The sequence below is a fragment of the Agrilus planipennis genome, unplaced genomic scaffold, assembly GCF_000699045.2.
Source record: "Agrilus planipennis isolate EAB-ADULT unplaced genomic scaffold, Apla_2.0 scaffold199, whole genome shotgun sequence".
Lineage (NCBI taxonomy): Eukaryota > Metazoa > Arthropoda > Insecta > Coleoptera > Buprestidae > Agrilus > Agrilus planipennis.
In genome coordinates this window covers 453,092-469,015 of record NW_020439011.1, presented here as the reverse complement: position 1 = coordinate 469,015, position 15,924 = coordinate 453,092, and the positions used below count along the sequence as shown (strand labels likewise).

General features: G+C 29.7%; 3 protein-coding genes across 3 annotated transcripts; all 3 read left to right on the top strand.

The window, feature by feature from the left end:
• Positions 1-5,882: 5,882 nt before the first annotated feature.
• On the top strand, positions 5,883-9,370 carry LOC108741300 (uncharacterized protein MG328-like). Its single transcript, XM_018476065.1, has 7 exons — positions 5,883-6,103; positions 6,156-6,322; positions 6,399-6,449; positions 6,524-8,616; positions 8,669-8,707; positions 8,775-8,956; positions 9,016-9,370. The coding sequence occupies exons 1-7, from the start codon at positions 5,951-5,953 to the stop codon at positions 9,142-9,144; spliced, it is 2,814 nt and encodes a 937-aa protein (XP_018331567.1). The 5' UTR covers positions 5,883-5,950; the 3' UTR covers positions 9,145-9,370.
• Positions 9,371-9,955: 585 nt separating this feature from the next.
• On the top strand, positions 9,956-10,762 carry LOC108741258. Its single transcript, XM_018475985.2, has 2 exons — positions 9,956-10,256; positions 10,345-10,762. The coding sequence occupies exons 1-2, from the start codon at positions 10,160-10,162 to the stop codon at positions 10,614-10,616; spliced, it is 369 nt and encodes a 122-aa protein (XP_018331487.1). The 5' UTR covers positions 9,956-10,159; the 3' UTR covers positions 10,617-10,762.
• A 1,435-nt stretch (positions 10,763-12,197) lies between these two features.
• LOC108741256 (polycomb group RING finger protein 3) lies at positions 12,198-13,277 on the top strand. Its single transcript, XM_018475984.2, has 4 exons — positions 12,198-12,456; positions 12,537-12,689; positions 12,741-13,030; positions 13,111-13,277. The coding sequence occupies exons 1-4, from the start codon at positions 12,345-12,347 to the stop codon at positions 13,234-13,236; spliced, it is 681 nt and encodes a 226-aa protein (XP_018331486.2). The 5' UTR covers positions 12,198-12,344; the 3' UTR covers positions 13,237-13,277.
• The last annotated feature ends 2,647 nt before the right edge of the window (positions 13,278-15,924 follow it).

The following is a 15,924-nucleotide window of genomic DNA, read 5'->3' as shown; positions in this document are numbered from 1 at the left end:
TACATAATTTACACCAGAATCTCAGTCAGGCCTTCTAATTTCTAATTTACCGTGTTAAAAATATAACAGTTTTTCATTTCCTACGTTTTCATTTGTTAATGAAAAAAATGCTTGTCTCTAATTTTAGTTCATAATTCACTATTACAGCCGAGATACCTTTCAAAGACACGTTAAGATGTGACACAAATTAAAATATAAGAAACCTGAAGCACTCTGAAACGAGTAGCCAGGAGCAATTTAGAAAACTTTTACTGTTACTTTCAAGGGAAAAGGATAATAACTCAGTTAAGGCGGACGACTACGGTCAAAAATTTAGTTAAAAAACTTTTCGACTACCACGCTGGGTGAAGTCTTCACACTAAACTTGTAGCTACAACCAGTAGCGGTGATTTACATTCTAGCTTCTCTGCGGTCACTATAAATATGCTTTTTGTTTCTGAAAAATAATGTAATCGGAACATAAACGTTTAATAGGTCAGTAGTCTTGGAAATTTTATTCCTTTATAAACATTTTATAAACTTAAAAGTATATTTTATGCATATATATACAACATTAATAAATAATCGACCTATTCTGTAAACGTGAAGAGATTGAGTACTTTAAACGTCATTGAGTTTTATTTTCCATTGCGCTAAAAATTCAGTAGGGATGACTAAATTATTGTAAAAATATTGTACGCTGTTTCACGCAATTAAGTCGTTAAGAGATATGATTTATATCGATTTCGAAGAATTTACCCCCAACAAATTTGTACAAAATCGAGCAGACTGTTGTCTAAAATACAAGTATATATAACAAAACCTATAACGAAATGTGGAAAACAAAACCGAGACAACAGAACCACAACAAAATTATTAGGAGATATTTGTGATCCTAAAGAGAACGGAGAACAAATGTTATGACTATTCAACAAGAAAAGAAACAAACAATAAGACGACGAAGTTTAATACAAAAAAACTTCGATCGCGATTTTAACGATTTGTGTGATCATGTTTGGTAGTGTTAATTGATTGATACTTCTTCTGGAGACACAGGACAAGGAATGGAAAAAAAAGTAGGAATGCTCCACGAAAACCTGAAAAAGAAAATGGGTAATAATGTTAGTATTGTCGTTCAAAACAATATTTGGTTAGGTGTACAGTATCTTGCTTATTAAGAATGAAAGAAAAATTTTTACTGATTGTGACTAATCTTTTGTATACCCTCGATGTTGGTCGCCATCACAGAAACAATATTGTCGAGGCAATAAAATCTTCATGAAACTTATTAGTTTTCTTTCTTTCTTAGTTTTGAAATGTTTCACAAAAAGTGCACTATTTAAAGATATATGGTTTATTCTAAACCTGTGAACTTACTGGTGGGTGGTAGTACTGTATTATTAAGTTTAGAATGTGATAAATACATACCACATAAATAAATTTATATAGATGTTCAATAGACACCGCTAGATCCTTACGGAAAATAACCCTTTGTCAAACCCTTTAAAACTTTCGATTCTGGTAGTTCTCGACGTGTATATCAAAAATCTCTCAAGTCGTAAAAATCAAAAGTGGTCCTTTAAAGTCTTTCCGTAAGGATATACGTATTGAAACTTTAAGGGATCATATCTCAAAAAGATGAGTTTTTAGGACTTAGCGCCCATTGAGATTTTTGATCTGCATGTCGAGAACTACTAGAATCCAATGTTTCAAAGAGTTGGATAGAGGGTCATTTTCCGATTTTCGTAAGAAACTAGCAGGGTTCTCTAATCCTTTTTTGTGTACTACAAGTGTGTGCTTTATATGGGTAGGATTAGTGATAGTAATAGTAACGGAAATGACCAAACCCCAATAGAATAATGCACGTTTGAAAAGTAGTTAAATATTAATATTTATGCTTGAATCATTACCAAATTAATCAATCATTAAATTTAAAAATTGAATCAACTTAAATAAAAAGAAAATTTTAAACGTTCATCAAAGTTTCTGAATAATTCTGATTTCAAGAATAAAAAGAACGCATTCCAACATATTTACTTTTATCATTTAAATTGGCTCCAGAAGGTACAACAACACATTATACCTTAACAATTCAGCAACCCTGTCTTCCTTACTGCGCTAGCTGAAAAAAATATCAAATAGACCTACGAGTGACAAGTAAACACATACATAAAATAAACATGTAAAAATATGTGTATGTAGTGTATACATATGTGGACCACAACCCCCAAACGACTGCGTGGACAAACCCTCATGTTGGTACGTATTGATAATCACAATTTTAAATGTTCTCCATTATCGAGCCTATGTCGACAAAAAATAACAACTACTGCAAGTACATCGTAATAGAGGTAAGGGCGTAAAGGATCTAAAACAGCAGCTGATAATCATAATAAAACCCAAATAAGAATCAAAGTTTGACGTCACAGGCGCAGCACCTGCATACGTCGGTCCCTAACGCGTGGAGCGACTAAATTGGATAATCATGGACAGAACAGAAGAGCCCAATAATACACTAAGTTACAGTTTGTAACTCATCTTATTGGGCGCAAAAATCAAATCAGCCCCAAAATAATAAAAATCAAAAATAGAAATGGAAATATAAAAACTTGCCACTCGGTCTATTTGACACAATACTCGTTAGTGACTTACTTTGAGGCGTTGGCTAGACCTTAGTAGGGTTCACCAAAACCTTAATCTGTCCAGCGTTGGATGTCCAGAATCCTCATCCTCTCCAAGCTGGGGACCAGTGGTTGGATTCAATACCAAATTGGACGGAGGAGAAGGGGGAACCATCGACAATGCCATTCCGGCACTATCCGTTATACACACTTCACTTCACTACCGAACGCGAACGCCACCAACTTTTCGCGAAAATAATATCATTGAATAGCACTATTACGATTCGAACACTTAACAAACTTGAGCGGAACTGAAAGAAAAGGTAACAGTGTAGGTCAGTACTCCTGAATGTAGGCCACAACTTGGTATAAAATTTACCTGCTTCCAAGTCAAGCCAAAAAACTTATTTCGTCATTATGAGGGTAAACACCATAATATTAATACATAGGTATGTAAATGCATATGACAATTAGAGGAATCGCCGTAGTTGCAAATATCATCTTCATTAGGGAAATCTTTACCAGCTACGTTGTGGAATAATCTCATTGAGAGTCTTCAAAAATTGGTGCAAAGTCATCTTTAGAATAAATAAATGAGATAGGAGAAAGGAAATAAATATGCCCTTAAATGATGCTTTAATTAGACATTAGAGGCATGTAGGTATATATGAATATATATCTTCAACTTTCTTCAACAAATCATCAATTATTGTTTGAATATGAATAATACTGAACTTTTATAATTTTTTTTAAATTTAAATTATTATTGTTGGATTTCATTTCTCATGACCAGATAATTATGTAATTACTTTTTACTTCAATTACTATCATCATCGTAAGGTAGTCAGTCTTAAGACTGATTGAACACGCACCCTATCTTTCCTATCCTGAGCTAATCTTCGCATTTCCCCAAAACTAGAACTACCCAAATCCTTAATTATTTACGAACAGTAATCTAATCCAGGTCTATCTATACTCCTCTTAACTCCTCATTCTGCCTCTAACATGTCTCTCGCTAGACCTTCATGCCCGAGAAGGTGTCCTACCAACCTATGTCACCTATTTCTTATTGATTTCCAATCTGACTTCCTAGATGCCTAAAACCATCCACTTCTTCTAATTTTTCGTCTCCTATCTTTATATTCGCTCTTTCCCTACTTTTTCTTCCCTTGCAATATGCTATATCATCTGAAAATCTAAGCATACTAATCTTTTTCCCCTGTATATCCATCCCTACAGTTCTACTGTCTTAAATCATGTTGATCGCGTCTTCGATGTATATATTAAAAAGTAGCGATGACAGTGTGCATCCCTATCTGACTCCCTTCCTAATATTTACTTCTCTACGTTGCAGCCCCATCTCTTTAACTGCCTGTTACTCTTTATAAAAACTAAGTATCACTCTTCTATCTCTATAACTCATCCCTACATTTTTAAGTAGGCATATATAACATCTTGTCCCATTTAACATTGTCAAAAGTTTTTTCTAAATCTACAAATCCTATCAATTACCGAGAAAATTAAGAAAATTATGTGCCACATTAAACACCCTGTATTTAAATTGAAATGGGTAAAGTTGTCCATGACCCCTGTGTATTAAATGCGTTACCTAATTTGAACTTTGGTGCGCGACCTGCAAAAGGATTAGAAGAAGTAGAGAAGCAACGTCAGATGTCACCGGTTCAGCTGCCCCATATTTTCAAATCATATTTTTAAAATCCAAACGTAACATTAAATTGTAGAAAATTAGTTTTTACAACACTGTAAGTGTATTCAATAAATTAGGCTTAACCAAATAATTACTTAGAGCTCATATCACCTTGGAATGTTGCCATGGAGACTATGAAGAAATTTTAGAGGAGTTATTATAAGTTACTCATTAGATAAACAGTTTTTTCAAACAAGAAAAAATCCCTATTAACACTTTCTTCGAAATAAAAATTTAAAAAAAAAAAACTACAGCTTGTTTTACGTACTGATTTCCATAAATGTATACAAAATAGTTCCCTGTTTCTTGCATCTATGTTATAACAGTAATTAAAATTAAGATTAGAACCGTAAAAAAAATTGACAGAAGGTAAAAAGATTAGTTATAGGGTGCGAAACCCTCTTATATTAAATTATTACTTTTCAGGAATATTATTCTTATCTCACAATTACCTTCTGTATTTAAACTTTAAGAGGCATTTTAAGTAGGATAATACTCATGAGATAATTTGTCGGACGGTCTAAGGATTATTTATGGGGTGCTATACCCTTCAAAATTAAATTATTTGTTTTCAGGGTAAGTTGTTCTTGTCCCACAATAATTTTTTGCATGTAATCTTTAACAGACATTCTAAGTACGATGATGCCTATGAAATAGTTTGATGAGGGTTATTTACAAAGTGCGAAGCTCCTCAATATTATACTTTTGGTGGAAGTTTTTCTTGTGATATATTTGTAAAAAATCAAATTTAAAAAATCCTACCTTCTGTGATCCAAACCAATCCACTGAAAATAGAAGCAAGGAAGTGTTCCACTACCATACGAAGACTGCCTTATCCAATTCGCCCCCAAAAATCACCGAAGTTGAAGTCGTCATATCTCAATCAAAACTTGTGGCCAGGAGATTAAGTTGGGTAGTAACTCTCAACCACTATTTTCTACACAAAAAATTAAAATGTAGAAATTGGCTTGGAAATATCTTAAGAATTAGTTTCAAAACGCAAATTAGCTCGAATTTTCGATTATTAAAAAGATTTTTAAATTATATAATAAATTTATTTGTACCCCATGACCTTGAAGTGGTTGATAAAAAATTTGAGGAAAAAGAAACAATGTACGGTAAAACCTATATGCCTATCGTGATCAGCAATATTTATTAACAAGTTTTCAATACTTTTATGGCTTTCAGCAAATATTTTTACTAAAATAATTCTATTTCTTACCCTTCGAAGTGCAAGGACTCCATAAGTCGGCCATTTTTGGCTAAGGAAATGCTTTAGTATTTGACCAATAAAAGATGAGAATAATTTCTAAGCACTCTTTGTTAATATAGTGCTGATTTTTAAAAAAAATAATCAGGAAGGTAAAATGTTTAAATTAAAAGAGCCTTATTTTATATGATGAATGTACGAATAAAAGGTAAAAATGAACCCATTGCCATAGTTTTTTAAGGTACATCTCGTATCATTATATACTGATGAATGATCGGGCTACTCTGTAATTGTGCCCAGATTAGGTGTTCCGAACATGTGAACACATCTTAAACTGCCCAAGTTCAAATTCATTCAAATTTAAACGTGATCTAACCTTAAAGTTATTGGATTATTTTTTAGAATATAGTAGTAATTAATTAATATAAGGTGATGGAAGCATTTAAAAATAATACGTTGGAAATTGACGAGGAAGAATCAAATTCTAGAAATACAAGTTTACTTCGTAGCGAAAGTTTTGAAGAAGAAATGAGAGAACTTCAGTCGTTTACAAAAATAGAAGCCCAGTGTGAATTAGAAGAAGAAGTATTTCTTTATATATTTTGCTGTTGTATTTAATTATAGCCTGAAATTGCAGATTGGTCGATTAAGGCATGAAAACAAATTACTGCATGCTAAATATAGTGACTTACTTAAATTGTATCAAACAAACTTAACCCAGAACTATCAAGTACGAATTCCAACTGATACATACTACAAACAGACATACCTACCAGTTATTCAAGAGACTGATGAACGTGAAAGGTAAATTATAGAAACATAGAAAGCAATTCTACAAAATTTGCTATTGTAAATTTATTTTGGAACAATTCTGTTTTAGTTTAAGCCCAGAAGTACCTTTACAGGGGTCATTAGAAGATGTAGAATCTGTGTAAGTAACATGACTGTTCAAATTGAAAGTAGAATAGTACCTACGGTTATGCTAATTTTTAAAGAATATTTTAGTTTAGATTATTATAATGAAGACTGTGATAATGGGAATCTAAATGAATCTTCAGTTAGTTGCTGTGATAATTTCATTCCAAAAGCTGTGAATATGGAAGAAGATGATATTAGTGATGCAGTATTTGAAATTAAAAAAAAACTGCATGTATTATATAAACTTTTAGATGGGCCTGATGATGATGACTCAATGTTAAGTTCTATTTTTCAAAAAGTTTGTAAGGCAATATGTGAAAACTCTCAATCTTCAGACCCAGTTTCCCTTCAAGATTTAAAAAAAAAATTGAAGTACTTAAGTTCTTACGTTGAGAATTTAATTAATAAACAACAAGATTTTTGTGAAACATTTTATAATTGCTTAAGTAATGAAACAGAAAATAAATTTTCATTGCCAATGATTGAAGAATGTAGAAACAATCTCGCAGAATCTTTTGCTATTGATTTAAATTTAAAAGTGATAACTGATGATGTATGTTTAAAAATTGAACATCTTTGTAAAGAAAATGATAGTTATAAGGAACTCACTTTATTATGTGATACAATACTGGAATTAGTCAGTAGTGAAAATTGTCACTCAGATACTAAACTGAACAAAATTGAAAAAAATCTAGAAACATTAAATCAATTAATGGGTATTTTGCAAGACATAATTAATATCATGAACATTACCAACAAAACTGATTCAGAAAAGAGATGGGAAGATACTCTAAATAAATCATTTATGAATGAAAAACTGCAGAATAGTTTCACTAGATTTTTTTCTCTTGTAGAATTTATTAATTTGAATTTTAAAGACCTTAAGGCGGAATATTTACATGGCTTTCAGAAACTATCATTTCTCAAAACATTTTGGTTAAAATGTTGTAAATTTCCTAATTCAAAAGATAATATCAATGAAAGAAAACAGCTCGTTACAAAAGTTAGTGAAGAATTCCAAGAAGAAAAATCAAGACTAATATTGGAAGTTCAAAAACAGAAAAGTGAATACGATTTATTAACAAATAGAATGGAAAGTTCAATTAAAGAAATTGATACGTTAACTACAGAAAATTTTATGTTAAAGAAATCATTAGAAAAATATACTGAAGAACAGCAGCACATTCAAAAAAGAAACAAGGAATTGGAAGAACTTTTACATGAAAAAACATTAGCTTTAAAATCAAAAGAAGATGTTATTGTAAATTGCAGTCAGCAAATTATAGAAGAAACAAATAGAAGAAATAAAATCAGTCAAGACTATCACACTGCTTTAAATAAAATTGAGGAACTAGAAATAGAATTGACTAAAAGCAGAAAGGTTTTGGCTCAGCAAAACGAAAAGTTTGCAACACTGGAACAAAAACATGAAGAATTTAAGGAAATTTACTGTAATAAAATAGAAAAAGCAAATCAAGAGATAGAAAAATTACAAAACAATTTACTCCTTAATGAAAAGACATTATACCAAGCAAAAAAGGAAAGAGATGAAATTTCTAAACAAAACAGTGAACTTAAACGAAAAAATGAAATTGTTACTAAGCTACAAAAAGACATGCAAGAAATCATTGCAGAAAAAGAACACCATGAAAAACAAACTCGCATACTTAAAATAAAACTACAGAATTTCAGTACATTACAAAATGTACTTACAGATAAAACTGAAGCATACAAAGTTTTATTAGCTACATTAAAAGAGAAATCCACCCAAGAAGATATAATAATAACAAAAATTGAAACTGAGCTTAAGTACTTAGAAAATCAAATAAAATTGAAACGTGAACCCATAACGTTATTTGTTTTAAAACTTATGGAAATGTTTAAAATATTTAAACAAGCTTTAGTCAAATCACATAACACATTTATTCAAACACAGTCGGAAAAAATCTGTAATTTGGAGTCTCTGCTTGCCGAACAGAAAAAGAAATATCAAAAAATAGAAGAAGAAAGTGATATTAAATTGTCTTCCTATAAAAAACGCTTGGGTGATTTAGAAAATAGGTACAAACAAGTCTGGATTAATGGAGTAGAGCAGCATCATTCATTAGAGGAATCAAATCAAAAAATATGGAAAATGAAGAGAACTGCTGAACAGGACAGAAGAAGAAGTCTCGGCCGCGGTAAGAATTTCTTTTACACGAAACTTTTTTTATTATCATCCGTAATTTTTAGGTATATTTCATTCTCCTTTATTAGAGTTAGCTAGTTCAGGTAATTTGAACTGTTTTGGCACTGTTCCAATTAATTGTTAATACTTATGTATATTTTTCTTAAAAAGGTGAAAGTAAAAACAAAAACAATCAAATTATTGAAAACGTAACAGAAAAACAAAAAAACAAGCAAGATGCTCCTAAAATAAGTTTGACCACTAATCAGGTTCATAATTCAGAATTTACATTGAATGGAAAAGACGAGGCTGACATTACGAAGCAAGCCGAAAATCCACATTTAAATAAAAGAGTAAGTACAACTGAAACAATGTTTTGTTTCGTATAACGTTTGTAGTAATCATTTTATAGGATGAGCAAACATATAAAGATAAATATAATATTGCCAAAGAAGTAGCACGTATGCGTCTTAAAGAATTAAAGGACTTGAGAATTATTGTAGAGCAGTTGCGCCAGCAGGTTAAGGACCAGGTGCCATAAACATAGCATATATTGTAACTTTTACATTCCAAGTAGTACACATAATGTTCCTTTTTTCTGTTTGTTTTATAAACCGTGTATACATTACAATTTTGAATTTTTTGTACTATATATGATTGTAACTTTAAAGTACAATTACTAATTAGAAGTAAAAGTGCAATTTCTGTGCAGTATTATCATTGTACCTTAATGTTTTGTTAATAACAAATAATTGTACACTTTTGTTTTCCATGTACCTATGTTTAAAAGTTTGTTGTTTTATATTTTCATATTTTTATCTAAATAAATGAATATCTCGTAACAAATAAAAGTATTTTATATATAAATAAGCTAAAAGGAGACCAAGTAAAACCAGGAATATTATTTCTTTGAGTTACTTGAGGGTGCAACTAAGTGCAACTTTACGCGGTAGTTTAAATTTTCCCGCAAAGGGAATTATTGTTTAATTCCACGCTATGTGGTCAGATGGCGTACCTACTATTTAATGTTGACTGTTAATGTTTACAATAATATTACAATAATTACTTAATTATTGCATATTTTTAACTAGTAAGGAACGAAGTAATTTCTTTGAATCGAGTTTATAAATTTAAAAATGAGGTACAATTTTTTAAGTAATTTACATTTGTTGTGATCAAAAATTTAAATAGATATACAAAAAAGACAATTATCTTATTCTGAAAAAAACGTTTGTTCAATATTCATTTTTGTTACTAAAATAGCATGTAAAATGCAAAACGGCAAATAATTCGTTCTGTTCGTCACCACTCAAGTATTTCTGATGTTCATAGTTCGGGAGGGGAAAAGGAAGGGGCAAAGAATTGCACTGGTTCAAACTGGAAAAGTCAACGACTGTCGTGGCAGCCATTATGTGAAATTGTTTTGTTTGGCCGGCAAGATTAGTTGAAGCTGTATTAAAGTAACTAAAGCAAGTAAAAACCGTAACGGTCGTAATTCATATTTTGAATTTATAATACTAATCAGTTAATTTTAAAAGAGTGCCGATTTATTAAAAATGTCTACTGATCATTATAACATTGATGGACCAAGAAGTTCAAGTCGCGTTTTAAGACCACCTGGTGGTTCTTACACAGATATCTTAGGCGTAAAAGGTAAGTTATTTATCATTATTAACATTAACATTAACAATTGAAATGATTCATCAGATGTTTTTATTTTATCGAAATTTCACCCTTGTAGGAGGCCAAAATGACGCTGTTAAAGCGGTTAAAAGCACCCCAAAAAGCGGTATAGCAGACTGTTTCAAGTTTGAAGATTCTTCACCTCCTACACAGCCAGAAACCAAGAAAGAAGAAGAAACAAAAGAAAATGAAAAGATTCAAACATGTGAGAATGGAAATGAAAATAATAATCCAAAGGACAATGAATCATCCACTAATGAAAAAAATCAATCAAATGCTCCTCAAAAAGTACGAGTTCCACCAGGTGGTTGGTCCTCAGGCTTGTGGTAAACATTGTTTTTTAGTATAACATTGTTCAATTTTGCATTTCATAATATTGAAAAAAAAAAGTCTGAAGTATGTCTAGCTTAATTATATTGCATTTTGTATTGTAATTAAACTTAAATAATAAATTTTTCAATGCAGATCAAAAACTAGATCAGTATTTTTTTATAATTACTAATTAAATCAAACATCTAAGTTATGTAGCAGCAAACATAAAATATTCTCAAATTGATATGTTTATGTAGCCTTTTTTTAATTACACCTATCCAAGATTTTTTAATAGTCAACAAACTAAATATGTTATATTAAAATTAATCATATATAAAAGTAGCTTTTCCTTAATTTTTAAACAAACAGTTAATGCAAAAACAGAACTTTTAAATTTGTCTTCAATAAAATAAAATTACTCTACATTGTTTTTAATATAACAATGCAGCAAAACATAAGTTCCCTTTCCTGAAAGCTAATTTATCTTGTCTTACACCCTTATTTAAATAGAGGGTACATTCGTGGTGTTACTTCCTTAGCAATTTATTCTTATCTTATTAGGATGTAAACATATTTCTCGCCCACCTGCTGATATGCCTTGTGGGTTTATTAAATACATGCAGAAGTTTGAGATAATGAAGAACATAATATATCTTCCATAACCCTAACAATATAATATAAACGCTTGTTTAAATATTTAAAAATCGATAAGGGACACTGAACTGTTCCATCTATTTCAGCAACAAATGTTAAATTTTTAAATTAAGCTTTTTCATTAAAAGAATTAACGCGGATTATTTTTCAGATTGCTATTTTAAATAGTTAACGCAAAAGTATTAGATATAATCAAGTAAATATATTTTCAAATTCCAATACGTTTTATTTGGGATGTAAAATATAATCATTGAATATTCATTTTATGAGTCATCGTCCTAATGATAAGCCCACCTTATTAATGCAGTTGCGCCTTTTGTAATCCTTTGTTTAAACATGCATCAATCACCAATAAATATTGTCTAATTGTAATAATAGTAATTAAAATTTGCATTCTCTACGAGTACACAGCTAATTAAAACTATGTGCAACGCTCGACAGATGGATGAAATATATTAAAAAAAATTTTCAACAGTAAAGAATACGAAATTTCGTTTCGACCTATGAGTCGTTATAAAAACTACTGTTAATACTTAAACACCAATTTATGGGGTCTTTACCTATCCTATGTAAATCGGTCCTTGTTCACATTTATAGCGAAAAGCAAGAAAGGAAAGTAGTAAGAACATGCTATTTACTATTTTAAAGTGAATCAACTGTTATTTTACCCATATTACTATATACTTATTCTAAGTGTATTGTATGTAACGCTCCTATGCAATTATTTTTTAAATTCAAATTAACCACCCAAAAATAAAAAGACAAGGCATAGTGAGACATCTATTGGCAATACTTCAAAGCTTAATTTGAAAACTGATTTTTAACTGTTAGGAACCTATATTTGATTTATTTCTGTAAATAAACATTTAAAAATTAAAAATGCATTTTTATACCCCTACTATATCATCTTACTAAAATATACATAAAATTAATATATTTTAGTTTATTTTTGCTCTTTTACAACACCAGCAAACAGTGCCACTGTAATAGCTGATAACTGCCGTCTGACATTTCTGTCAAACACGTTTGAAGCATTTTCGGGTAACAATTATTTAGGGTTAGAATGAATGTTATTATGTTTTATTTACAATTATGACAATGGAAAGAAGAATAAAGCTAAAAACTTTAAACAGTCACATTACATGTAAAATATGTAGAGGTTATTTGATAGATGCAACAACCGTAACAGAGTGTTTACATACATGTAAGTGTGATGTTTTTTATGTATCAAATTCAGTAATAAGTGAATGAAAGGCTCGTTTTATTCATTCTTTTCCATTGCAGTTTGTAAAAGCTGTCTTGTCAAACATCTAGAAGAGAACAATACATGTCCAACATGCAATATAGTTATTCATCAGTCACATCCATTACAGTACATAAGCTTTGACCGTACAATGCAGGATATAGTATATAAGTTAGTTCCTGATCTTCAAAAAAGTAACTTGTTAACAACATTTGTACTACTGTTATTTAAATACTATATTTCAGATGAAATTAATAGAGAACGAGAATTTTATAGACTACGTGGACTACAATGCCCCAAAGATATACCACCAAATCCTGGTGAATTAGATGAAGACAAGAATACAAGTGAAGCTCATGCAGAGTCTGACTATCATAGACAAGATGAGCAAGTAAATGTTTGCTTAGAATGTGTTAGTTCAAATCTTAAAACACTTAAAAGACGCTTTATACGCTGTTCTGCCCAAGCAACTATTCTTCACCTGAAAAAGTTTGTAGCCAAGAAAGTGCTTAATGGAATGGAAAAATATCGTGACGTAAGAAATTCATTTTGCTAATTTTGTTGTTTAATTTTTGGTGTATTTCTAAAGAATATAGGAAAACTAATTATTTTCAGATTGATATACTGTGCAATGATGAACTATTAGGTAAAGATCATACCTTAAAATTTGTGTACGTAACAAGATGGAGGTTTCAAAACCCACCCCTTATTTTGCAATATCGTCCTCGAATAGATATTTAATAGTTAATTTATATTTTTTTAAATATTGCTGCAAGATGACCATCATGNACAAAATGCTTTGTTATAATGGTACAAATTTATGTGAACACCTTCTAAAATAATTGCAAAAAATGTAACATTTAAACGCCAATTTTCTGTGAAAACTGAATGCCACATTGCTTAAAATGAGTGTTTATTATTTTTTAGCAAGATAACTATTTTTATAAATAAAGTTTGATGTTGAAGTAATATAAAACTCATAAATAAAATGCAAATTTAAATGTATTTTAAAATGGTAACAGCACGTATATTTGTCCGTTCGTTTATTTTTTTTTATAATTATGTTATTAAGAAAAGTGAAATGACACTGAAAAGACTGAGGCCTGAACACTTAACTACTTAGAAAATTTCAATAATATTGTTCATCATCGATATGCATACCTTATGATGTAACATGTTATCAAAATAATCAAATATTTTCTTTTTATCATCTTAATATTGCGTTGTTTAGTCTGTTGCCTGATACCTAATTGCTTAATTTTAATTAGTTTACTTAAGTGTTATACCATTTTGAAAACATTTTGATTTGAATTTTTCATGTTATTATAAACGCGAGTTTTCAAAAATGTAGTTTAACAGTCTCAGGAAGAGTAGCAATTTTGAGATTATTCAACAGTGTGGTGTTTCAAATGTACATAATATAACAAAAAAAAAAAAACTTGAAATTGGCATTAAATTGAGAAAAATTTTTATAAACGTTGTATCGTTTATACTTAAATTATTGTGATGTTTTCATTCTTGTTAATTTAATGCTTATTTATTTTGTGCACTATTGTTCCCTGTCTGCCAACAGTAATGTAATTTTGTATTTAAATTCAAGCTGTATACATATACAATTATTAGTATTACCGCTCAAAAATGCAAGTTCCTTAATTTGTATAATACACTTCATAATTTTTATTTTTGCAGTCATATATTTTTTCTAAGTATTTCATTTGTAAACTTTTTATTATTGTTCTCTTGAAGTATTAATTAATTACGCTACATACGTTTCTAATGGAAAAACCTAAGAAGGAATTGCTTGAATTTAAATCATTTACTCCTTAAATTTGTTGTTCGATGCTCTTGCGTTTATTTGAATGTTGTCGCCAAATAAGAACGAAGTTGTTCCATATATCCCCCATATATTTTAAATTAATAATTATAAACGAGTATTTGTGATCTCTACTTTTTTTTAAATAGTTAAAACATTTTATTCTGAGAGATGGACAAATTTACCGTATGTTTAACTTTTAGTTTTCAACCAGAGTCGTATTCTGTAAAAGGTGTTAGTGCATAGGTTCCAGGCACCTGCAATGACTACTTTGGGGGTGCTAGTATTATTTGTCACGGGCCGCAGGCTTTAACATTTCGTCATAGAAATATATGTAGTTTTTTATTTATTTATACGAACTGAAGACTAGAATGTAGTGCTTCGCCATTAACAATTTGTTATCATTTTTCCAAACATTTTAATTAAGTTGTTTGTCTGTGATAAAACAATTATGACGAATTACGTTCAAGTTTGGGCCCTAATTATGAATTGATTGTTTAGCTGGTTCCTTGGTAAAGCATCCTAAATACTATGTAATGATGCAAGTATCTAAAAAAGTAGATAATTGTTTTCTACCCCTCTTTTCATTATTATAACTCTTATTCTTTATCATAAAATTAAATATAAATACAATTCCTCATTTAAAGTAATAATTTTAAATGTATAATCAAAAATTAGTGTTTTAATTTCGAGGTGAGGGGGTGCATGCTTTCTAATTTGATTTAAACCAGCTTTAAAATCTATCTAAAGCAGTAAATTGTGCCTTGTGCTATTAGTGCACATATTCTACAATTTTATTTATTATATGGTAAACAGATAAATAAAAAGTGTACTTGTTTCAACCCACCTTAGTTGTAGATAATTATTTTCCTCATAATGTATTATTTAACATTCATTGTACTTTACCTGTAAATAGATGGAAACGTTATTAAGTTACTGCCACTAGTTAATGTATAGATTTAATTTCTACACTCGGTGATGTAAATTTAAACCCTCGTTGTAACTCCATAATAAGTGATACAAATATTTTGACAGGTATGTAATTAGTATAAGATTTAATTATATTTTATTGTTTTTACCTTTGTATGTCGTCATGAGCAAAAAATAGTGAAAAGTGCCTGGAATCATCAGTTCAAACGTATTTAAAATAGGAACATATTTTTACCACCAGCAAGATTTTTAATTTTCACTTTTTGTGTCTAAGGCCAATTTTGATAAGTAACGGTATATTAATAAATCAATTATACCACTTAAAACTACCTTTTTTAGATATATATATAAACACCCAATTTCGAAATATAGTTCAAAGAATATTTGGAGAAAAGAAAACGAATATCCACCATAAATTAATAAAAATACGATCATCCAGAACTTTTGTTTTACTGCCTTGGAAGTAGATATTTTAAGGAAAAAACATAAATAAATAATGATAGTATTGTTTTTACTGGAATACAAGTTTAATAGAGTAAAAAAATATCACTAAACAATACCCTTTATATAAAAAGCTTTTTGATTCACGATCTCACACTACTGAATATATAAAAAAAGCTGCAAAAACAGCATATAAATATAAAAAAAAAACTTGTATAAAAATGGAATAAAAAAGATCAATCTTT